Source organism: Rhea pennata, chromosome Z (assembly GCF_028389875.1).
Source record: "Rhea pennata isolate bPtePen1 chromosome Z, bPtePen1.pri, whole genome shotgun sequence".
NCBI lineage: Eukaryota > Metazoa > Chordata > Aves > Rheiformes > Rheidae > Rhea > Rhea pennata.
This window is the reverse complement of record NC_084702.1, coordinates 6,745,808-6,769,903: the sequence shown is the minus strand read 5'-3', so window position 1 is coordinate 6,769,903 and position 24,096 is coordinate 6,745,808. Positions and strand designations below refer to the sequence as shown.

Genomic DNA, 24,096 nt, shown 5'->3' with positions numbered 1-24,096 from the left:
AAAGCTTTTACAAATTAACAGTAGGTTTGTCAGTTTCTTTATCAAGCAGAAATAACAGATGCTGAGCGTATTTTATAAAATACTGCATGCCAACCTTGCCTGAATTCAAAAGATGGTATGAGACAGCAACCATTTGATTGCATTGTCTTCCATTGAGCTCTACAAGCCTAACTTATGTCTCAGACTCTGGCTTTGGCCTGCTGTTTTGGTCATTATACCACCATAAAGAGACAGATGCTTTAGGAGTGTACAGAGCTAAACAAGAGGTAGGCAAAGGTAAGGCACCATGAGCTTATATAAAAGTCACCACTGCCACCACAATGTGCAACTTGTGTCTGTAATTGATGCTAAGGTCAGTGTAAAAGCCTAGAGTTTTCAAATCTACCTCAAAGAAAAGCAATGTCAGATGCAGCTGTTGCATACTAAATGCACCTTATGATGCAGAGGCTCAAAAACACTGCATTGCAATAATGTTATGTGGATGTGTCTAGGCCCTGGGAGCATAATGGACAGTTTATAGATACCAGTCTGGATAGGAAGTGGTATACTGGCATGAAGAGCGGTTTCAGTCACACTGGGAAAAGCCATTTACTACCGTGTTACCTTGCTTTACCTTCTTTTTCACATTGCAGACCATGCCAGCCGAGGGAGCAGATGCATCCCTTATATCTGTCGCACGTCCCTCGATTGTGACAATTACATTTGAGTTTGCAATCAGATCCATAAAAGCCAGGTTTGCATTCTGCAAGTATGCATGTTCCCAGTTAGTATAAAGATACTAGAAAATGTTCTCCATTAGTTTTCAATTTCATGTGTCAGTTCTCTAATAGGATTTACTTCCCCCAGCTGAGCTGAAACTGCGCATACTAAAACTAAGTCATCTACAGGGGATCCTGAGAATCTACTAGCATCAAAAACTGGAGCATATTTATATCCATGACTGTCATTTTTAGGCTCGGTGCCATCGTGGAAGCATCTTCAATCCCAAAACTTGTTGTTTCACTTACACTGGAGTAGTGTCCAAAGGTTTCATCTGAGTTATGGCACCATTGAGCAAGATGGTACGTCCTCATAAACAAGGATTAATATATGTCCTAAAGTGATTGTCATCTGATTAAAATGAATGAGACTGATTATGCTCAGTATTGTGCAGCAGTGGACCTACGACAGGCACTAAATCTCTCAGTTCGACTTGTAGAAATACATCAGGACTGTAGCTGTTAAAAGATTTTTAGAATCTCAGCAGAACATCAGTACATTTTTACATTTTGCAGAATAAATGGAATAAACTGCAACTTTACTGTATCCCTCCTATGAGCATCTGAAATGCTCCTGTATTATCTTTTTTTTTTTTTTTTTTTTTGAATGTGAAAAATCCTGGCTTTAACCCCCTTCTGTTACTTTTCTTCTGTATTTTCTAAGTCCAACATATTATGGTCTCTTCAGCCTTCCCCATATTCTTGACTATACCTTTGTCACATTCCAGTCCCATCCATCCTGCAGCACAAGAACAACCATATGGATCTGGTAGACAGAACATATAATTTCTGCAGCCAGAATTTTCTTTGCAGCTCTCTTCACATGTTCTGCCAAATGTATTGGCTCCACAAGCTGTTGAAGGGAGAGAGGGAAAGAATATCCCAACAGCATTAAGTTTGGAAAAGAGCTAATGCTTCCAGTGATACAACTTTACTAAATACTAAACAATACTAAAGATGAAGTGAAATGAAAAATAGCATTTTTAACATACAAGTATTAGGTCTATTAGTATCCATAACATGTTAAACCACTGCTACACTAAGGGTAAATTCATACAGCAGAAACAAACATAGCTTTCTCTCATAAGAGGATCCAACAGCAAAGCACTCATTGCTTTGGATATTTTGAGATAGAGCTTCAGCAGTAAGCCCTCTTTCTATCCTTGTTTTAATACAGAGTGAATGAACAGTGCCATGAAAATCAATTTGCCTTCTCAGAGGTCAGCACATGTGAAACTGCCCAGTTCAAGGTTTTGTTTTTCTGATACGATCAGTATTACATTAGTGTGGTTCAAATGTCAGCTATTCCAATAGCTTAGCTCTATTATTTGCAATACTTCTGTTCAAAGTATTAAGATACATTCTTATCATCGAGACCCAGAACCTGCTTGAGAGTGCAATGTGATGTCTGTTCCAGTTATTTCAGAATCAAAATTAATTGTCACAGAGGTTGATATGCACTAACATAAATATATACTTAATGTCCCCTTGTGAACTTTGTGGAGACACATCACCCTATGAGGAGGTACCAACTTATTGAGAAGTAGCCTGAGGATCTCTGACACAGAAACACACTGCATTTCACAGTGCTGATGTATCCTTAAGATCTCGTATTCTATCATGCATTCAAGAATCAGTCAGTATCTTCAAGCAGACTAATTCTGGGGGGAACTGGGATCACTCATCCACTCTGACAGTGTAACATCTTTTGGGAGTGTAAAGGGAGGAATTAATTCATAACCATAAGAACAGCTACACTAGTTCACATCAGGAGTTAATCTCACCCAACATTATCCTTTCTCCAACACTGGCTCTAAATATGTATCTACAAAGAATAAAACAGGTAAAGCACATATGATACTTTCCCTAGTATTCTACCAACCTTCATTACTGTGTACAAATTAATAAGAAATCTGTAAAAAAATGTTTGCTTACCTTTCTCACATGTTTTTCCCATAAAACCAGGAGGACAGATGCATTCTCCCGTATCTTCATGACATATACCATTATTCATGCAAGCAGGGCAGTGGGAGCTACAGGAAGGGCCCCATTTCTGAGCTTCACACCCTTTTATGCAAAAGTACAATGGCATATTTGTTGCTTTCTTGTTCTGTAACTAGTCAACCAGTACAATTCTTTCTGATTAGGGCAAATAAAAAAATATAGAACAATAAGATCCGTATGAATCCCCAAAGCCCTGGCCAGCTGACCTAGTGTAAGGAGTCACTTTTTCCATTGTAGAAGTGCCCCCAATCTTGGAGTAGAACAGTTTCACAGTATACAGTAACATTATCTAACTTCAATAATCTTCATACATAATCTTCAAGGAAGGAACTGAAATAGTCTTCCTTTTTTGAAACTAGAAGTAGACTTTTTTAATTTGGAAAATTTACTTTGGAAGTTGGCAAAGATGTAATGTTTAATATTTTTGTTCTTAGAACACGGACCGAAGACCTGTAAAAGCTCCAGGGCACTAGAACTGGTTGTGCTAATACTACACTAGCAGGTCTGAGCTTGGCATTGTTGGCCTTGTGCTAACATCTGGCAAGCTATAACCTTCTGTGACAAGATTTTTATTTAAAGTACACTAGGTCAATTTGATCTCTGTTGTATCTTTCCTATTTTCACTGGATCCTCATATCAAGGATGAATCTACTGGTGTCCTGTTTCTGGAAAAATGGACCGAGAACAGTCAATATAAATGTCAGTTCTAATGCCTGTTAGTATTTCCTTTCACATTTTATAATTTAAAAGGATTACTACTAGCATTAATCCTGTCAGTGCAAGGTTTGACACCAATTTAATAGAATCTAAGCTCAGACTCTAAACTTCATTACAAGAACATATGATTCCATCATGCAAATGCTCCATCTGTCCCTGCAGAATGCAAAATTCTCTCATCTACTTTTGAAGTCAGTGGGAACTGAGACAAATCAATAATTTTCAGTATTTGATTTCTGACAATCTTTCTTACATCATAGAAAGGAATCTTCATTAATACCTCTAACTAGGAATGGAAAGGTGAAGAACTGGAAAGTCTTGAGGCAGCCTCACTTAAACTGGAGTAATCCAGACTTGCTACAGCATTTTCAGATTTCAGTGTGCATTCCAAGAGCCAACATGGCATTTAGAACTCCTTTTCTTCCTTCTCCCAAACAACTCTTAAATCTGAATACTTAGGGAAACAGCTTTGCTAAAAGCCTCAGGCTACATCTGTAATAGCAAATCAAAGAAAGCCAGGACACGTTTGAGCGGTAGCATGCAGTCATCCATTCTGTTTATTGTTAGCATGCTCTGTAGCACTCTCTATGTGTGCCTGAGAAGTGTTCCCAGTATGTGAGATGGACAGCTCCAGAGTGGGGCAAGGAGAGTTTATGGATATGTCATCTGTTGTGCAGCTTGATCTCAGAGCAGAGAACAGAATCTACACCATTTTATCTAGGAAAATAGCAAGAGCTTCAAAATCTAAACTTTGGGCATATGTTGGTCCATTTGTAATTCCTGGAAACGTCCTGTGGATGTTAGCAAATAAAATGTTTTACTGTCAAAAACATTTCATGAGCTTTGAAGAGATATTTATTTCACATTACTTATTTCATGTATCTGTTCAAGTTAAGAGAATATAATTTTGCTTACATCTAACGAAAATGGGCATAACAACATGAGCTATGATTGTGAGACGAAAATAGCTCAAGCTGAAGATGATTATCTGAGGATAAGTATGTTTTGGATTCAGCCCATTATAGAGAAAGGGGACAATAAAAATTCCTATTTTGTGCTTAGATCCACATCTGGTATTTATGGAAGCTTCTATCCCTTCTTCTTTGTTCGTACTTGCTTACTATTTGAAAAGTTGAGATGCTGGGAAAATAGTTGTTTCTCTTGGTTCTAGCTAAGATGATTTGACTAAATGTGATTTTTCCTCTCAGCTGCTTAAATCAGTATCAGCTTGTAGCAAAGACCCTTGCACAAAAATTTCTTTTGACATACTATGATGGCAGCTTATACCAAGAAAGAATTTGGCTCTTATTTGGTAGTTGGTAGTAGAAGTTTCATCTTAGATTCATTTCAACTTCAAATAATTAACCATCAACATGCATGAATGAAACTTACGTCTTACAATAAGCCTTGTGTAAGCAGAAGTAAAGAGGTTTCCTCCTATATATCTGGCTGAGTAAACCCCTGCATCCTGTGGCTGAACATGAGAACAGGACACTTCCAGCTCACCTGGCACTTCATGCCTGGGCACAGAGTGAATGAAGGAACCTGGGGAAAGATCACACAAGCACAAGAGGTCGTTCACCCTTTACAGCCAGAGAAGTTTTAATCAGTTACTGAGGAAAGGCAGTGGGGATGAACTGAGCAGCAAATTGTTTATTGGTTATGAATTTACTAACAGCTCCTTAGCTGTACTAGAGTTGTTGATTTTTGGAGAGGCGCAAGTAAAAGCAAAGCTAGTCTTGAGGAGGTTGTATATGTGAAAAAGACAAATAACTTTAAGTTAAACATTGTTTTGCAATTCTTTATTAAGAGTCTGTTGACAAAATGTGTACCAGTTTTGTTTCTTGGCCTTTCTGGAAGTGAGGGGTAACTGTAAAAATTTAGGGTTGCTGGATGGAATGAAATAACAAAGGCTAACCTATCCTATTTAATCTCAGTAGCACAGGGATTTACTAAGCAGACTGAAGCAGAAAGAGCACAATATGACTTTATTTTTTCTTCACTGAATTAACATGTTTCTGTCTCTGCGATTTTTTTGCCACGGGTGCTTACCAGTTTTATTCTAGCTTTGCTGAAGTCAGTCATATGTACTTGCTAGAGTAAGGCAATAGAATTCAATCATCCTCCGCCCCCCCAGAGCATTGAGTAACAAGATTTGAGCATTGTTTGCTGTCAAAGATAAACTGAATCTAGTGGACTTCAGAACTCACTGAAGTCTTCCCATCTCAGCCTGGTAGGGCAAGGCTGGTGCCAGGTCCAGCAGCAAGTCTGAGCAGGTATCACCAAAACACACATGTGCACATACATATGTACACACTCACTGTACATACACACTGTATGTATTGTACTGTACAAACAGAGCAACACATACAAGAGAACTATTCCTATTCAAGCATTACAAATGCATAGAGTACTCACATACACATGAACCTCAACACCCTTACACCTCCAATAACAAGTTTCTCCAACAGCTGGCCTGGACCTATGGTCTCTCCAATAGCTGGCTCTCAGACATCTTACCCTACTCACTCGCTGGCCTGGCTTGAATTTCACTTGTGGGGCTCTGTTGATCACTAGCATCTCTCTCCAGTTGCTAGGATTCAGACCTGTTGTCCTACCTACCTGTTAGTCTAGCATGAAGGTCATTAGTGGATCATGCACATGCACACAGGAGAGAGAGCATACTCACCAAGGAAAGTAGTTAAAAATTGAGTTTAACAAGGTAGGACTGGTCCACAGCTTACATTCTTTTGCAGTGTGCTGACACCTGTTTAGCTCATCCTGCTCTGCTTGGTCCCAGCCTGTTTTCTAGTAGCTCACTCTAAGCCAGACTATTAGGATGCAAAGATGAACAGGTATGTTGGACATACTTCCCCCTGCAGAAATCTCTTGGGGTTTAACATCTTGATTAAATATGAATGCACTGTGAATTTAACTAACTAATATTTTGCTACATTTCTGAGTGAGATCAACAGTAAGCTGTACTTATTTCGGAGTGTTGAACAGTAGCAACAGACAATTTACCATGATTTGCATGTGATTTAGGAGTTACATTGAATAGAAAAGTTGATGTCTTGAATTTTTACAGCCTAAATCTAACTTTTATAGTTGAATGAAGTTTAAATTTTCTTATCAGTTTTGCCTTTTTAATAGCAGATTACAAATGCCTTCCTTACCCTGAAGTGCATCATAAAATTTAAATGGCTTCTAAAAGTCCTATGAGGCATGAAAGGTATACACCTGAAAAGTAGTAGAAACACCAAGAAAGATGCAGCAAAGGTGTCTTCTGAGCAGCACAGCAAAAAGATATGCTAGCAAAAGATATGAAGGGATAGGGAAGGAAATGGAAGAATGAGAAGCAAAATCAAGGCACAAAAGGAGGATTTGGCATTCAGAGGAAGAACAAATAAATAGATCAGCTGTACACTTGAGTATGACAAATAGCTCCATTAAGGAGCATAAATTCATAAGAAATTATGCCTTTTCCATTTTCATAGTGTGGACATCATCAGCAATGATTTTAATGCAGTTATGTGACCACTTGGCTAAGAGGATGACAGCTGGAAAAGGAGAAGAAACAAGACAGAAGGAGAGATTACCATTTTTGTAGATCACTGCGTCTTCCTCTTTTGCTGCCATTCTGATGAAGGAAATATTCACATGCTCTCCCTTATTTGCTGTAACAGTTAAGGCCACTGGGTGGAATGAAGCTGAAATCAAAACAGAAAAGAGAAGTATGGGGTCAATAAGAACAGCTCTTGTCTCTGTGTAGTCCCTGTCCCAAAAGCTGAGAGTTTACGGCACACCTTCCTTCAGAGTTTCTGATACTTAAATTTCCAGGCATTGACTCTTTTAGCACCAGCAGCCTCAACCTTGCGTTTTGCCAGGGATGATGGAGTCACCTATGCCCTCTAATAGCACAGTACAACTAGAACCATAAAATTAAGAGAAATTTGGCTGAGTAATTGGAAACTCTTCCTAACTGGGAGTTCCAACTGGCTGTAAAATACTTTCCCCAAGCTTCCTCATCCCTTGGGACATTTTTAAAAGCAGACTAGATAAAGTACTGGAAAATGCATTGTAGTGAACAAGTTGTCATTGGCAGACAAGTAGCCTGAGTGACTCAGTTCTTTTGTGTGTAAGCTTTATGATGTAGAAGAGTCAAGACTTGGGTCAGCAGGGGATGCAGTTAAGACAGAGTAGGCCTGTGCTTGTGGTAGTTCACCATACATTCTACAAGTACTGACAGCATTAGTCTACACTAAGAAGAAAAGAGCAAAATATATTCACAACCAGTGGTATGTTTACCCCAAAAATGCTCTTGTCTAAAAATGTGGCTTAATTAAAATAAAAATATTCTGGGAGGAACTGTCTATATCTGTGGCATTTTTCAATTTTCCAACTGGAAAATTCAAATTAGTTTTACTACTCAAGTAGAAAAGTACTTTTATGGATTTATTAATAATTCTTGTTTTTTAAAAAAGAAAGTAGTAGATGGAGGGATTTCCACAAAATATTTGCATTTTCCCTATCATTACCAGTGGAAAAAAAATCAGAACAAAAATCAGGGAAGGGGAAGAAAAATCTTGAAAACAAGTATTGTTTTGGAGTCAATGAAATGGTAATTTTAATTGCAACACATCACTTTAAAATAAGTTAAGGACAATTCCTTTCATTTAACTGGAAAACTGCAGGAGAAAAATGTGAGAGTGGTGGGTTTAGAGGGGTTTTGAGGTTTTTTTTTTTTTTTTTCCTTTTTGAGAGAGAACGAATTTCAGGATGTTACAACCAGTTTTAGCTCACTGTTTTTGTGCTATATTGTAACTGATAAGCAGTATGGAAAAAAAATACAAAAAATTCTTCCAAAAATAGGTAATGTTTATTCTCCAAACTTCAGCTTCCCTTCTTACATCTTTGTATTTTTTATTTTAGATCATGCAGAGAAGTGGAGCACAGATATTTACCAGATCTTCTCCCCTTTTCATTTTTGAGCTTGTTGAGCCTCAGAGCTCCTCCTGCAGAAGTTCCTCTTGGGTGAGGAACTCATGCGTCTTGTTTTTATTCAGATCCCAGGGGCCCCCAGCATTGCTGCCACTGGCACTTCCTCAGCAAGATGAGCCGGACCTTTCAGACAGCAAGTCCCATCTGAACCTCAGCTGGAACAAATCTTTGAGAAGTCTATGCTCCTAGATTTGCTCAGGCTCCGCTTTTACAGGAATCATATTTATTTTACTTTTTGTTGTTGTTGTTGTTAAGCAGCACATGTATAAACTGCTATGAATTGTGGCATAATTTAAGCATTTTTTTCATTTATCTATAGTCATACCTCATTTTGGGGTTCAATTTCAGAAAATCGGCAAGGATGTGTACTTTGGTTCATAGTAGTGCTTACAGAAAACAAATTTGGGGGTCTGTAGCTGAAATCTAATTTTGAAGAAATTCACAGAAATAGGATCAGAAAGCAGGAAAAAAATAGGATCTAAATTTGTTATTTTAAGTATTCAGTAGAGCTACAAAAACAAGTGGGTAGATGTTACATTAAAGTTGAAACATCTGCATATGGAGCTGCAACTATGTTATTATTTCCACAATGCTATTTTGCAAAATCTGAGGAAAAATATGACACTATTACAGTATGAGAGGAAAGAACATTTTAATATTTCTATTTTGAATACCATTTTAGTTAAATATCAAGAAGAATTTGTGATGTAATATTAAATAAGGAAAATTTGAGGGAAAAAGACTTTTCAATTAATCCAAACAAATCTTTCTACCAGTATTTTCTTTCTTGAATAATTTTGACATTTTAAGGTTTCATTTCTAACTGGAAATAAGGCAACTAATGAGAACTCAAAATTTTTTGCAAACTGGAATTTTCATCATCTGTGTGGTTCTAGTGTTTATGTTCTGAGCATGTTTTCATGCTTTTGTTTGTAAGTGCTATTCAGTTGGTCTCAACAAGACTTTTCTTGCATGATGCTGAACACTGGGGGTCTCCTGACCACCTGCCACATTACTTAGGCACCAGTATATGGCCTTGCATAGAAAAATAAAGAATTCTAATACTGAATAATGAAATAAGCTCTTATCAGAAACAGGCAAAGAAAAACTGAGAGTAGTCCTAGCTTACCACCAACACCTGAATTGACAGGTTTTTATGAATAATAAATTCATGTAAAAATCATGGTCTATTTAAGGAAATGAAAATTGAATAGCTTTCCCCAAAATCAGTTGTTTATTAAAAATGATCCTAAGTGTTTTACTGGCAGTAGCTTTGGGTCCAGATTTAGCGATTTTTTTTTTAACAAGACAATAACTCCTGTCTTCCTATTCTATTTTCTTTATATGTTGTTTAGATTAGCCACAAGGCTTTTTCTTCACGCACTCCTTGGTGTGCTTAGTTCCAAAGTATTTTTAGATCACAGCTTATATTTCATGTTTCCACATCTTGAATGTGACACTTCCTTATAGAGACATAATGAACTAAGTTGCAAGGCAGGTGCCAAAATTCTGTTTCATTAATGTTTCTATTATTGTCCCTTTGCCTGCTGTAGAGAGTTTCTGTAAGGGAAACAGATTTATATCTATATCTATATCTATATCTCTCTCTATATACGTACATATACATATATGCATGTGTATGAAAATATGCATCTATTTTATAGAAAAATTTAATAAACTAGATTTGAGTAGATGCAGAATAGGCTATATAGTATTCTATTCTAGATATGTATGCTTTATACATTACTCTCAATATATGTATAAAAAGCATAGTCGTTATCTATTGCATGTATGAGTATTATATGCCTAATCACAATACTAAAATAGAACAGATATGGGATAATGGGCACCTTACTTGCAGAGTGGTGCATGTGTAGAGTCAAACAGGAAAATGCATCACTTATCTTTCCATGTTATACAGGAAAAAAAAATCTTCATTGTAGCTGCATATCTGATAGTTGATACAGAATTAGGCAGATGATAAATCCCACTAAAGCCAGTGAAGCTACCCAAATGCTTAATGCTTTTGAGTAATTCAGTAGCTTATTAGTAGCTATCTTCAGTATCCTGAGGCCATAAAACCATTACTAGAATTTTAGAAGTGCTTCTCCTTCCTGTGTCTCTTGTGTCTTGAATAGGAAACTGCACATTTCAACTCCTACTCAATTTTTTGTTTTGAAAACATGCTCTGCTTTAAAAATTGTTCAGATTACAACAGTAAAGGTGAACAAGGCCTGTTTTCCAACTTTGTTGGTTTGCCAAACCTCACAGTCCTTCACTGACCTCTTCTTCCTCTTTCTATGGACTTTAATAGCCTTGAGAATTTCTGTTACGCCTCTTTCTCACCCATCCAGCACAAATAGTTCCTGCACATTTACTAATGAATTGCTGGCTCAAATTGTGTCATCCAAACCTTTCTCAAAGAAAAGCTGAGAAACAAATTCAGGACCCAGAAATGACTCATAGAAACCTAACCTACTGCTGGCATTAATATTATGTTGTTTCTAGGTAGGACTTTTGCCACATAGAAAATTTGATTACATTAAATTCTCTGCTACTAGAGCCACACATACTGACCGCAAAAAAAAAAAAAAAAAAAAAAAAAAAAAAAAAAAAAGGCATGATTGATTCAGAAGTCCACCTTCCAACTTTGGAGATTATATGAGACCCAGAGATGTGCTCAGCTCCTTGGCACTCTATGCTAGAGTCAAACTGAAGCTGTTATTGCTTCCTCTGCAGCTTTCAATGGCCTGTTTTGTGAGTGGCCCTTCTCCTTGTTGCAGCCTCTCTTGAAACAATCGATTTGTTAATCCTGAGCATGAAAGGCATACACAGATTCTTCTTGGTGTCTGGCCTAACCCTCCAAAGACCATATTTGGTCAGAGAAACAAGCCAAAGGAAAATCTTATTTGTCCCGGCTACCTTGCTTGTAACATTCCCATACTAAAGGAAACAAATGGACACTAGTCATGGCTCAGACCAAAAGAAAGCCTCTTTTTCTAAGCTTTGTGCATGTTTTTAGGAGATACCAACAATAATAGTTTTTCATACTAAAGGCTTAAAACAACAGATAGAGAGACATGTCCTCATGGACTAGCTGTCATGGTGTAAAACATTAGTAATATAGTAGATTCTACTGAAGATTAGTTGAAGTTTGGAAATTTTGACTTGTTGCAGAATATTAGGCCAAATTTCTTCAACTTCTCTGGCGTTTTCAGTGATCATTTTGCTTTGGAATTCAGCCTGAAAGTCTAATAAGGGCTAGTGAGGAAAGTCCATCTTCTGATCTTACTATCCATCTCCCTGCTGGTTTCATTTTCCGACTGTGACTAGCCTTACAACCTAAAAAGCACTAAAATAATCATTAGTGAAATCTGTAGTGGATGATTATGGATAACCTTCTTGGATTCAGAGAAGCTTTTTTGAAATTTCTTTCAAGTCCTGTGCTGGATTTTTTATTCTTTCTTCACTGAGCCTTTGAGAAAGCATTTATTTTGAGGTGTGGGTTCATTGTTTAGCTATCTACCTTGCAGATCTGTCAAGAATTGAAAAGCAATTGTGTTTAGATCCAGTGGAGGAGTTGCCATATGTATTATTTCATTGCATCAGTGAGGCCAGAACAGCTGTACTTACCTTATCTACCACCTGATTTGTGTTCCTGGTGGTAGCCAGATACAGGCAGAACACCTACAGATGTCTGACTAACTTCCATAAGGAAATGACTAGCTATTAGTATCAACCAATTGTCTCTGCACTTTGAAAAAAACATGCCTTGAGTCAAGTCTATTTTTATTGACTTCGAACTGCCTTGCCCACTTTGTAGCCACTTTTGCACTCACTTCTCCTAAACAAGGAAAACTGCCAGGCTGCAAGGAGTGACATACACAATTCAGGTCTGACCACCACATAGTACCTCCCAGCGGCATCTTCATAGTATGTATCCTTGTCACTTCATCCTTGAGTTTCCCTTCACAGTAGTATGCTCCAATAGTTTCACTGGCCTGTTCCCTTTTCCACACGACTGTTTTGGCTGTTGCTCTCCTTGAATCTTCATTAACTTCCAGGGGCTCTCGGTGCTGGTTAGTCACATCTTCCTGGTCTCGATCTATCGTGATGGATTCACGGGAACGCCATTTGGAAGTGATACAGATAAGTGATGTTTCTGAGTTGCCCACCAGAGGAAATGAATTGATCAGTATCAGGTCCAGGGCTGCTTCCACTTTACCTAGGAAGAAAACCAGCAAATGAAAAAGTTTTCTGCAGAGTTTGAGTACGCTGTTGTGCAAATCACCAGAGAAGCTTTTTCACCCAGTATTTGGCATTTCCCTGGCTGGTGTCTTGCACAGCTTTTGAGACTGTAGATAAGCTATTTAAAAAGACTTTCAAAGCTTTTAAAAAGACTGTAGATAAGCTATTCTGCTATACTGTCTTTAGGATATATTCTGTTTGTCATAAACAGATGGGATTAATTCTTCATAGCTTTCTTATTCTCAGAAAAGGAAATAAGCCTTCTGAACATATGAAGCTTCTTTTAGTGCTGACACTGAAGCCCAAGGAAAACCTTGGTCTGCAGAAGTGGATAGCTTCTTGGATAGCTCAACAGATACGTACTTGACAGCATAGTGCTTTGCCATAAACAGGGTTGGTCAATCACAAGGTTGTCAATTTAATAGTGTTGTTTATTGTGTCTTTTATAAGGGTGTAACATGTTTCTTGAATAGAGATCGTAAACCAAGTGTACATTTATGTATGTATTATTACAGAGCAGGTATTTTTTTTTAGTTATAGAAATTAGTAATAAATATTTTGAACACTTGAAGTATTTTTTCAATTATCTTATGAATTTGGATTAATTTGAATTTTAAGATCAATATGTGTTAGGCCATTCACTGCTCTAATAGACAGGTGCAAGAACCGCAGCACAAAGAAATTCTTTTTCAAAGTAAAATAACAAGTCAGTGGCAGTAGTAGAACCACTTTTTTAATGAGGTTAGGCTTTAATCAAACAGTAAGGCTCCTTTTGATAAATAGAATCACCAGAAATACATGCACCAGAAATACATGGAGGTGAAACATCTCTGAAAATTATACATACAAGCCTATTTAAAACAGTCTCTTTTACTGGCTGTTAAACATTTTAGTGATTCAAAAGCACATAGCAGAATGGAAACACAGGTCTCCTATAATCAACTCTTTGCAAATAACAGACGTTTCCCTTTACTTCTGATGTTCAGGGTAAGGAGAAGGGAAACAGTAACATTCTTTCCAGACAAAACAGGAAGAATAGTTGATTTCTTTTATGCATCACATTTATTTTCCTGCTTTGGATTCAAATATATTTTGTAGGTACATAGAGTGACTTCGTATTTATTGCCATTCAACTTGCAAATGTTTTTTTGATTGGAAGAAATGGGAATAGTCTCAGACAGAGAAGTCAAAGAGTCTTAGTGCTTACTGCAGACTTTCCGTGTGTGTATTTAATGCTTAGGCTAAGGGAGGATGTCCTTCTCTGTATTCAATGCTAGCAACCACTCCGGGGACCAAAATATCTTGACAGCACACTGACACTTACCACACCCAGCCAGTCTGCTGCAGTTACCACCCTTTAATGCGCCAACCTAGATAATATGAAGTTACCTAATAGACAACGGAAACCTTCTGGAAAGGATGCAATAGCCATTGAAGTAAATACTGCATAGAAGTACAGGTCACCCTGTCAAATCACCCTACTGCATGTTACAAAAAAAGAATTCTATGAATAAAGTTAAAAAATTAAGAGACACAAATTTGGTGAGATTTGTGCATTCATTTTATAGGGACTAGTTTTAAAGTAAAGTGCTTATGTGAGGAACATTTTTGCTCTCACTACAAGTGTGACACATCAGTTGAAGGCAAATGTAATATAACAGCAGTCAACACTGAAAGAAAATAGATCAGCGAGGATGTGAGCCATACTCTTGCGTGCCAAATGGAGATATTCTCAAAGTCATAAATTGCAAGGCCCTGATTGCTGCAAACTTTGGTGAAGCTCAGAATCAAACTCCGTGACTTGGTGTGATTATCTGTAGTGAGTGCTGACAGGATGTTAATTCTGACAGAGTGTTGCAGATCAGAATTCAAATATTTTGACATTTCTGCCCAGCATTCACAGGGCACAGAGATGCAGCTGTGCTGTTCCAGTACAGAGCTGTGGTCTCAAATTGTTGGGGTCCTTCAGGAGATGAATGGTCATTCAGGGTTGCAGCTCCGTTTCACTGTCTATTCCTGTGACTTCTGAGGCAAATGTAAAAGTGAAAATAATATCTTTTCTTCCCCACATCTCAATATCATTTTGATATGTCAATTCTGAAGCCAGGCTTTAGTGTTACCTTGGATCCCTATGCAACATGTTGCAAAGAAATATCATATCAGATTCAGGTCATTTGCTACATAGCTTTCTCTTTTCTTTGCAGTTATATAAATCATGTAAATCAACATGTAAAACAGTTGTAAGTCATGCCTATTGCTTATTTACAGTGCTGGCTATCCAAGATGAATCAAAATTTAGACACTGGTTCATGGATGGTGTTCTGATTATCTGAACGGAGGTGTTTTGTTTCATATTAGATGCTGCAGAGTAGCCCAAAGATCATCATACCAAGAGGTATGAGGCTGATACCACATAGACGGAGAGGCATGTCCTTCAGGAGAAACACCAGGAGGTCCTTCAGTGTCTGAAAAGGAGTAATTATCTATGCATAAGTACCAAATTATTCCCAAGAATTATTTCGTAGCTAAGGTTTCACAGTTGGAATGTATTACAAGCAGAAATGAAGTCTGAATGAAGGCCCTTGGGATCTGTAGTCCAGGTGGAAGTTTAGCACTAAGGTGAGTTTTAAAAAAAATCACCCCAACAGCAGATGTACTTGAAGGCACTCAGTTCCGTCAACTCAGAATCTGGTAGGACTGACCTTTTAAAGTCACTCTAATGCTCATTGAAATGATGAGAAGGTCTTTGTCTCCTCTGGAAGTCACTGTCCTTACATTATGAAAAAGGAAAAGGCAGAACAGTGGAATATGTACTTTTGCTGCATGCTAAAGGATTCCCTATGGCATTTCTTTCTGGTAAAGCATGTTAGACTAATCCACTTGCTTGCTAAAAAGGAATTTGCACTACACAAGCTGGCAAAATTTAATCAAATCTTGCCCCGATGATAATGAGGACTTTGCAAGAAATTATTAAAGACAACAGGATTTAGCTCTCTGAGAAAAGCACAACAAATATAGACAGGAAACAGCCTGTCTCCGTAAAAGCGACAATCCTCTTTGTTTTCTTGAAAACGTCTTTTGACTCCTGCCCTAGTTCTTGAAGAAATGACCTTAGCAGGAAAGCAATTTGCTGTGTGTGCAAATGGATTTTGAGAAGAGAGTACTTGCAGAAGGCTAGTACTGAAAATGGGAGAAGCCATGCAAACATTCATTGTCCCTTGTTTATGACACACACTCATTTTCGCCCAGTGCTTTGTGCCCTTCTAGTACAGGAAAAATGGATGCAGAAAAGCAGAAAGTTTAAATAACATTTTCTGCCCACACCCAATCTTACAGCAAAATGAATGCAGGGAGCTCTTTCCAGTTCTCAGCTACAGGCTGGCACAGCCTGTTGTTGGGTGGTGCCTGGCAGTACTGGCCTAAGCACCACCAGAATGATCTTGTCTTTGCTCTTTCCTGGCTTCTCTAGTACATATTCATGTGGGAAAACCATGCCAGATAGAGGACAAGAGTGTATATATGTATATATAAACACATACATATATATATATACACACATATATATAATATGTATCTATAAACACTATGTCTGCAGCCCCTATGTGTTCCTTTCCCTACTAAATTCACAGAGGCACAGACTGTATGAATGACTCTGTACGGCACAGAGTCACCATGTTCTCTGTGCTCTGTTACTCCAGCAGAACTCCACAAGGACTAGCTTAGAAAAACATCTCTGAGAAATTCCCTGGAAAACATCCCAGACACAAGTCAGTTAATGGAGCAAGAAAGTCTGTCATAAAGTATAAAATATCACTTCCCTAGATCAGAATTGGTACTGGACACTAGCTCAGGAGTAAAACAATATGGAAATCTCAATTTGAGACAGCTCAATGCCGTAGATACAGCACGTGCATAACAAGAATAGAAAAGTGTTATTTGTTCTTTACTCTCTGAAGGTCCCTACTAAAATATTTCCAGATTTGCACTGTTAACCTTTGCTTGGGTCCCAGGAAATGTTCAAGTTAATTCCTAACATGTGTGAGGCTTTTGCAAAGTTGCCTATTATCTGTAAAGCTCTGCTCAATGTTATATGGTAAAGCTAACACTCCTGTACCATAGTGATCAGTCAAAATAGCAAGCTCCATCAAAAGAAAGTATTACTGTAGCCTAAACACAAATTTAATAACTAGGCAATATTTGCAGAGTGTATTGAGAATGAAAAGTGCTGAGTTTTAGCTATTTCTTAATTAATGAAAAAATAGTTTGGGGGGCTAGAAATCTAATGATATATTTGTTTCCCTTACCCTTCTTAAACTTTATTGTTAATTGCTTGATGTGACTATAAGCTGGAAGTCCTTTTCTTTTCATCTGGAGCGTAACAGAGAAAAAAAGAAGACCTGTAGTAAAAGGTGGGTGGAAAGGTTAAAATCTTTAAGATGGAAAGAGAATTTAGCTCATTCCAGCCAGGAACCAAGGACCAGGAATTTCCTTGCTGTTTTGAATAAACTATTATTCCTGTCACTTATTCATTCACATATCTAGGCACGAAACTCTTTTCCACATGGTTTGCTTAAACCCTATGATTCATACCCTGCCCCCCACCTCATGCCCGACCATGCTTTTTCACTTGTTTATCCTTGGGAGGAGTGTACATAGTCACAAAGCACTAACAGAGTTCACTTGGGACCTACAAATTACCCTGCTGGGTGCCTTCCAGACATACTCTATATTTAGTGAATCTTCATGTTTCTTCTGGCCTTCTCTCCTTTGAGTGAGATATCTGTATTGTTTTCATAAGAAGAGTTATCTCTGAATACTTTGTTCAGTAAAAAGCAAATAGATAGACAAGATTTCTCCAAACTTCAACTAGAATTTACTGTTATCCTCAGAGGAGAATTTCACTCAGAGGAAGGAAGTAGGAGGAGAGCATAATCTAGCAGAGACACACAGAGTCTGTTCTGCCCAGACAACTGCCGTAAATGTAAAGATTTAAGATTTGTCCAGGTACTCTACAGACACCTTGGCCTGACATCCATCTCCAGAGAAGTCACTGGCAAAATTCCTAGTCATTGACTAGACAAACTTGTTAGACTCCAAAGATGGAATTAACCAAGCCTCTTCATTAGATGACTATGAAACAATATAAATATGTCACAGAAGCAGTAGATGTTTTGATATTGTTCTATGCCTACACCTTCCTCCCTCCACTACACACCCATTAAGACTTCTTAGGCTTTTCTAAAAATCTGAATGAGGTATGTGTTTAGGAAACAGTATGGGCCAAACACATTCAAGTCTGTGTGACTGAGAACAGACTTCCACCTCAGATAATAGTTCTCATGTGGGCATATAAAGGACCAGATCTGCCTATCCCATATACTGAAGCTGCAGTCAATCCAAACACTAAAGCTCAGCTGCAGTCAATATCTCCCTGAGACTGAGTCTCTCTCTCTCTCTTTTTTGCTCCTTCCTCTCCACCTAAAGACTTTCAGATGGTACTTTTGTGGGGATCAGACCATCTCTGCAAAATGTTTCAGCTTCATCTTTTTTCCCCTAAAAGAAATTTCAACAACAAAATAAATCCATCCAACCATTTTAATTATGATGCAGTAGCCAAACATTCTAATATGTGTTTATATATATACATATATATATGTATCTAAAACAATAGCATATGTTAACACTTGTGAACATAGTGTGATTTCATTTTGTCCTTTTAGATTTGATTTCTTCGGATCTGACATAATGCCTTTTTCACTCTGACTATTCCCAGCTGCTGGAAAGGCCTTTGGGAACTAAGTCTTCCCCAGAGCTACTCTACCTTTCACAAGGGCTGAATCAGGCACAAACCAAAAGCAAAATCTAAGGCTAAAAAAGGAATGAGGGGGAATCAGTCCACTTCTGTAACTCCAATTAGAGTAGGTGCACAGTGCGGCCTGCACAGGCTGAAGCTAATGTTTTTGGCTGCTAGCTGCAGAGTCAGAGAGCAATTAATCAAGTCACATCTGGAACCTTTTTCTCTGTTAACGTATAGCCAGAAATACAATTAGAACAAAATAATTCTCTTTCATTCCAAATAGAAATCCATTGGTTTTGTAGTAATGATCATCTAAATGAATCTATGCAGAATGATTAGCATTCAGCAGATCACAGATGTTCAACCAGAGATTCCTGTGGCAGGCCTGTAATTGCTGGATTAGATGAAGGCTATATCTAAAGAAGAATCTAAATTCCATGTAAACTTAAGACTTACGAAGAAGACATTAGGACAATGCTCCTTGGGTCCAAATGTGTCAGGCAGATGCAATTGCTGGATCTCACAAATCACATACACTTCAGGAATAAGAATTGGAAATAATTTTTTAATTTCTCCTCCAGTTCTGATGAATAATTGTATGAAAATGAATGTCCTAAGGGTACTCTGCCAGTTTAATGTTTAGTCAAACTAGTTCTGAAATAGCCATCATAAACACAAATTTGGTTTTTGTCAGCTGCTTTAGCTGTCAAAGGCTCAAAGACTCAGAACTGTTGCCATTGGATAGACCAAGTCTGAAGTTCAGCTGCAATTTCAATCTGGCAACAGTATACTTGAAGATATTCACACAGTTCTACTCCCTGGAATTATGGGAAGAATGGCATTCATATTCACTGTCATAGGCATATATTAACCAGAGAAAGTATGTTTTCTTTATGTTAACATCAAGCTTCACCAAAGTAAAAAAAAAAAAGAAGCCTTGAAACAGAATTGTTAAGACTTTTCAGTCAGTAACGAAAAAGTACCACTGCTTTGTAATTTTGAAGAGTTTACAACATAATAGTGATGCTTACATGCATTTGGTCATGTATTTTGATTGAAGTTTTTAGCTTTATAAATATGGAAATAAATCACATTAATAATAATATTATAAATATATATAATTATATCTTTTTATCATGATATCACCTTATCTTAAAGCAAATTCAGCCATCTACAAGTATTATATGTAGTTATCACTGATTTCTACTGCATTGTTTTACTCTCATCTTTTCTTAAACAGCTCATGTAACCATATATGGATGCAACAGCAAAATCACCAAAAATATAATTTAAGTATTTTTAGAAACCCATTGGATCTAACATCATTAGTGCAGTGCAAAGCTATAACACAGAAGATTCTATCTATCTTTGAGAATGGCGACATATGAAATGTACTTGAAAATGGTTTCAACTGTGGATGGTTTCCACAGAACTCTGATGGTGGCTGTCTTGCTAAAACAAAGCTCACACATGAACATTTCTGAGTGTCAGCCCACTGTGAGAGCCTGCAGGCAAATTTCCAGACCATTTGAGGACATTGTTAAAAGCCAAAAGGCAAGTTGTTGACAGGTATTCCTTGTGGCCCCAGCCTTTAAGACAATAGATAGTATGGGAGACCTTGTTTTTCAAGACTTAACAGAGGCCATACCAACCTGCAACCTGAGTTTGAATTTTTAAATACCAGGATCATTTTCATTCTACAAAATGTTGACTGGAGCGGAGTGAACAAACTGAAAAAAATGATGATGCTCTGTTTGGCTTAAGCCTTCCACTGACATTAAATTCAGTTTTTTGTCAGTTTAATTGAACATGTGCTGTTGCAACAGTGATTGTATATATACTGTGAAAGTGAGTGTGGGCTATATTATGTACTGAACCCCTTTCAAAATCAAATCTTTAGCTAACAATGGAGTTCTGATATTAAAAAAAAACCCAAAAAACTAAAGGACATTTCTTGTAATAGCGGACAAGCCCAGGGTCTTACTTTGGAAAAGGGTGGAGCAGATTTTGTGCCTACCCAGCAACACACCCTCAAAAGCTCACTGTCACTGGGGACAAGGTTAATTCAGTTTACTGTCTGCCAATTGCATTGACTTTAATGCCACTCCTGCTCAGGGAATGTCAGTACTGCTTTCCTGAACTCCGCCTGTTGAATCCAGACGAAAGCAGGCTCTCATTGTCTTCCACTGGTGGCCCCAGGAAACATGATATCACACTCAAACAAAAGCGGGAAAGCTGACAGATCTATTGAGATGGGTGTGACTGCAATACACACCTAACTGGTCAGCCACTATGGAAAAGGCTGAGACTGGCAGCTCTTCAGTACTATATCTCCGCACTGTCCCTGTTTATAGCTATCTGTTCATACCTGGCTTTTGTTTCTCCCATGCTCATGATTTAATGAATATTCCTTGATTTCTATAGGAATTCAGTATATCTTATCGTATACAGAGACAACACACAGAAAAACTGTTGGAGTGTCTGGAATTTCTTTTCCTTTCCATTCATAATGCTTAGATCATCAGTGAAAAGCTGGACATGATCTAAAGGCTAGATAGGTTGAATGCAGCTTAACAACCAAGAAGCTTAAGCCACAAAAGAGGAATTGGTAAACAGTATACAGCCGGTTACAGCAATGGCTAGATACAAACACTTAAAAAACATGCGCTCATGGATTTTAAATACTTTTTTTTTGTTTACTTATATTAAACTCTAGCCTTTTCTGATGATAACAGTAATTAAAATCAGAAACATCTAACCTGTTTGTTCATAATTGCACTTAGCTTTTAATTTTGTGAATCATGAAGATCTGGAAATTGTAAAGAAAATTACACTACAATGAAGACTTCTATCTTTTCTTGCGATATTTGTTTTTTCATTGCAGCATATTCTGCAATTTTACAGCACATTACATTTTGTCTAGGGATGGACTGGAACAAACTAATTTTATCTCAATTAAATGTTTAGGACTGAGTAAGAGTAAGGTTACTGTATAAGTTGTAGGTTCTCCTTTGCAAACTTTACTTTCTATGTTACCCTGAAGAAACAGTCTAGAAAATTACAGTACGGTTCGTACTGGCAGTACTTAAACGCAGAGCAAGTGAGAATCCTGTGGGAAGAGAACATGCTTGCTCAGGATTCAGCTTATGATAGCTTTAGTAAAACATCTCTAGCATTAATCTTCTGAATTCTGTAAACTATATCTGCATTATTAAACTCTTAACTATATACCATTCTGCAGTTCTGTCTGCTGTGACTGACACTAGATTCTGACTTATTAAAAAATTTTCTTCAGTTGTATTTGAAGTGCTATGGATAGGCTGCATACAGTATGTGTTATTCTGTCTTTATGTCCACTGACTTATATCTAGATTCCACAATAGAGGGCTTATCTAAAATCAGGTATGTAAGGCCAACACTAGAAATGCCAATGTTTCCTATTGCATATGCCAGTTCACAAAGGAACAGAAAAAGTCAATATTTAGTCTGTATTCAGAATAGATTGAGAGGGGAAGGGGACAGAACAGATAGTTTTGAAGTAATCAGCTTTATGGAAAAGTTAACACCAATAAGACATCAGAGAAACCGTGTTAGAAAGTGCCTATGTGTTAATAAATGGCTTCTACTATTAAAAAGACTTGGCAGCAGATCCTAAATGTAACTAAATTCTCCCTGATAACTTAGTCACAGACTTGCTCCCCTCACTGTAAGAAAGCTTCAGAAAAATAAGTGGTCTTATCAAAGCCAGCACAAGTATTTAAATTAGCAAAGATAAGTCATAGAGGAGTCATAGTAAGGAGTAGGAATCATACATTTTATCTGCACATGAGAAGCAAGAAAGGCAGAACATGCTCACTGCAGAAATTAAAGCAAAGACTTACCTGAAATCATCAGGCTGAATCCATAGAGAACTAGAGGTGCTAAAAGGTCCATGCTTTCCAAAATACATCCATCCAATCCTTGCAGCTGCTCATGGAATATCCTTTGATTGGGGTGGAAGGTTTACCAGTTACTCTTCTCTTGCATGGTACACTGAATCTTGTTTACAAGTTACAGGCAAGAAATTGCAGCACGGGAGCAAGCTGGAACAGTCTCATGCTGTCTGAGTACAGGGAGTTTAAGTTCCTTTTCCTGTTTCCTATGTAGATTAGGATGGGAAAGGCAGGATCTTAAAGGCATTTTTGTATCAACAGGACTGTGGGGCAGTACAAATCCTGTCTGTCCGGCAATACATCAAAATAGTTATCTGGAGCTCCTGAAGAGGCAGAAGCTTGCTGTCGGTCACAGTCTGTGAAACAGGAAAAATAATGGCATCCTCCAATAGGCAAGAGAATGCAAGTAAAAATCCCTCTGTCTAGGTGTGGTAGGTGGAAAATGCCATCACTTGCTCACAGTGCAGATCTGCTAATTGCTCAGGATGCTGTTAGCTTTTTGATTACTTATTTAATCCATATTAAAGCTGCTGACTCCAAAGAATCCCATCACCCCATAATAAACATACAAAACAAACCCTAACAAAGCAACTGGTTGAACCCAGTATAGAACAAAGCCAGCCACAATCCAACAAACTATCTCGTTAGTTCTTATGATTTACTGGAAATAATTTTTCTCTCCATTTGACAATTGGAAACAGATTAAAAACTTGTTGCAATAATAAATTACATCCAGAGTTATTCTGAATTCAGTGGAAGAAAAATGCCATGTCACTCAAGAGGGCCTCAAAATGCAGAAGCACTAACAAAATATGAAAGAAAATTGTAAGGATACTTAGTATATTATAAGATACTCAGTATTACCCAAATTCCTATATAGAGGATAGCTCTACTCTGTTGCTTATTTAATCTGTTTCTAGCTTAGTCTATCCTCAGTTTCTCTCCAATGCCTATTGCTTTAATTTTCCCAGGATGCATTAACCCACTTTAGTCCGGACTTGGTTCTTCAGAAGGTTATTCTGAGTTTAGAGTGCTACCAAGAATTTCATTTAACTCTCATTCCACAGGATGTAAACAGATCACTGATGAGAAGGCCCTGTTATGGCTTATTTGCAGTGCATCTAAATATGAAGCAATGCCTATGGACTGATGCTGACACTGATTTTGCAGTATGCAAATTGGCTAGGTTAGCTATGGTGGAAATTCACTGTTCTTTGAAGAATGAAATTGTGCTGGCTGGTCATTTCATTTGCCATAAAAAGTAGCCGACTCCAAGATAAGAGTGCACAGCAAGACTCTGTAATATTTCTCAGGAACAAGAAAAATGTAAAGTCCTGCTGAAGCTGGAAGAGAAGAAATATGTAATTATACAAGTTAGTGTGATTAGGATATGTGTCTCGCAGGGTTATACTTCTGTTTCGTGTTTCATTGCTTCATTTTTAAGGAAACAAAAATAGCACAAAAATTCAGCAAACATTTAACTACTTGCTCATGTATAATTTTGAGCTTAAATCTGTTTCTATTCAGAAAACAGAAACAGTGGCACAGTGATTATTGTTCTCATTGAGGTCTAATCTAATCATGGACTGAACTAGATTTGCTAGATTGTGCAATTAAAGAATTTTCACTGTATCTAGGT

At 37.6% G+C, this 24,096-nt stretch overlaps 1 protein-coding gene across 5 annotated transcripts in view; it reads right to left on the bottom strand.

The window, feature by feature from the left end:
- Nucleotides 1–22,626, bottom strand: part of TEK (TEK receptor tyrosine kinase) — a 36,693-nt gene extending 14,067 nt beyond the window's left edge. For 4 of the 5 annotated variants that reach the window (XM_062599157.1, XM_062599159.1, XM_062599158.1 and 1 more), the window contains exons 1-7: nt 22,407–22,626; nt 12,394–12,705; nt 7,079–7,189; nt 4,872–5,024; nt 2,694–2,825; nt 1,471–1,611; nt 614–742 (exon numbers count right to left, since the gene is read on the bottom strand). In XM_062599157.1, the coding sequence (XP_062455141.1) occupies nt 614–742; nt 1,471–1,611; nt 2,694–2,825; nt 4,872–5,024; nt 7,079–7,189; nt 12,394–12,705; nt 22,407–22,458 (1,030 nt within the window). In that variant the 5' untranslated portion in view covers nt 22,459–22,626. The remainder of the gene's footprint in view (nt 1–613; nt 743–1,470; nt 1,612–2,693; nt 2,826–4,871; nt 5,025–7,078; nt 7,190–12,393; nt 12,706–22,406) is intronic. The other variant, XM_062599161.1, reaches the window with a different exon arrangement.
- Between the last annotated feature and the right edge of the window lie 1,470 nt (nt 22,627–24,096).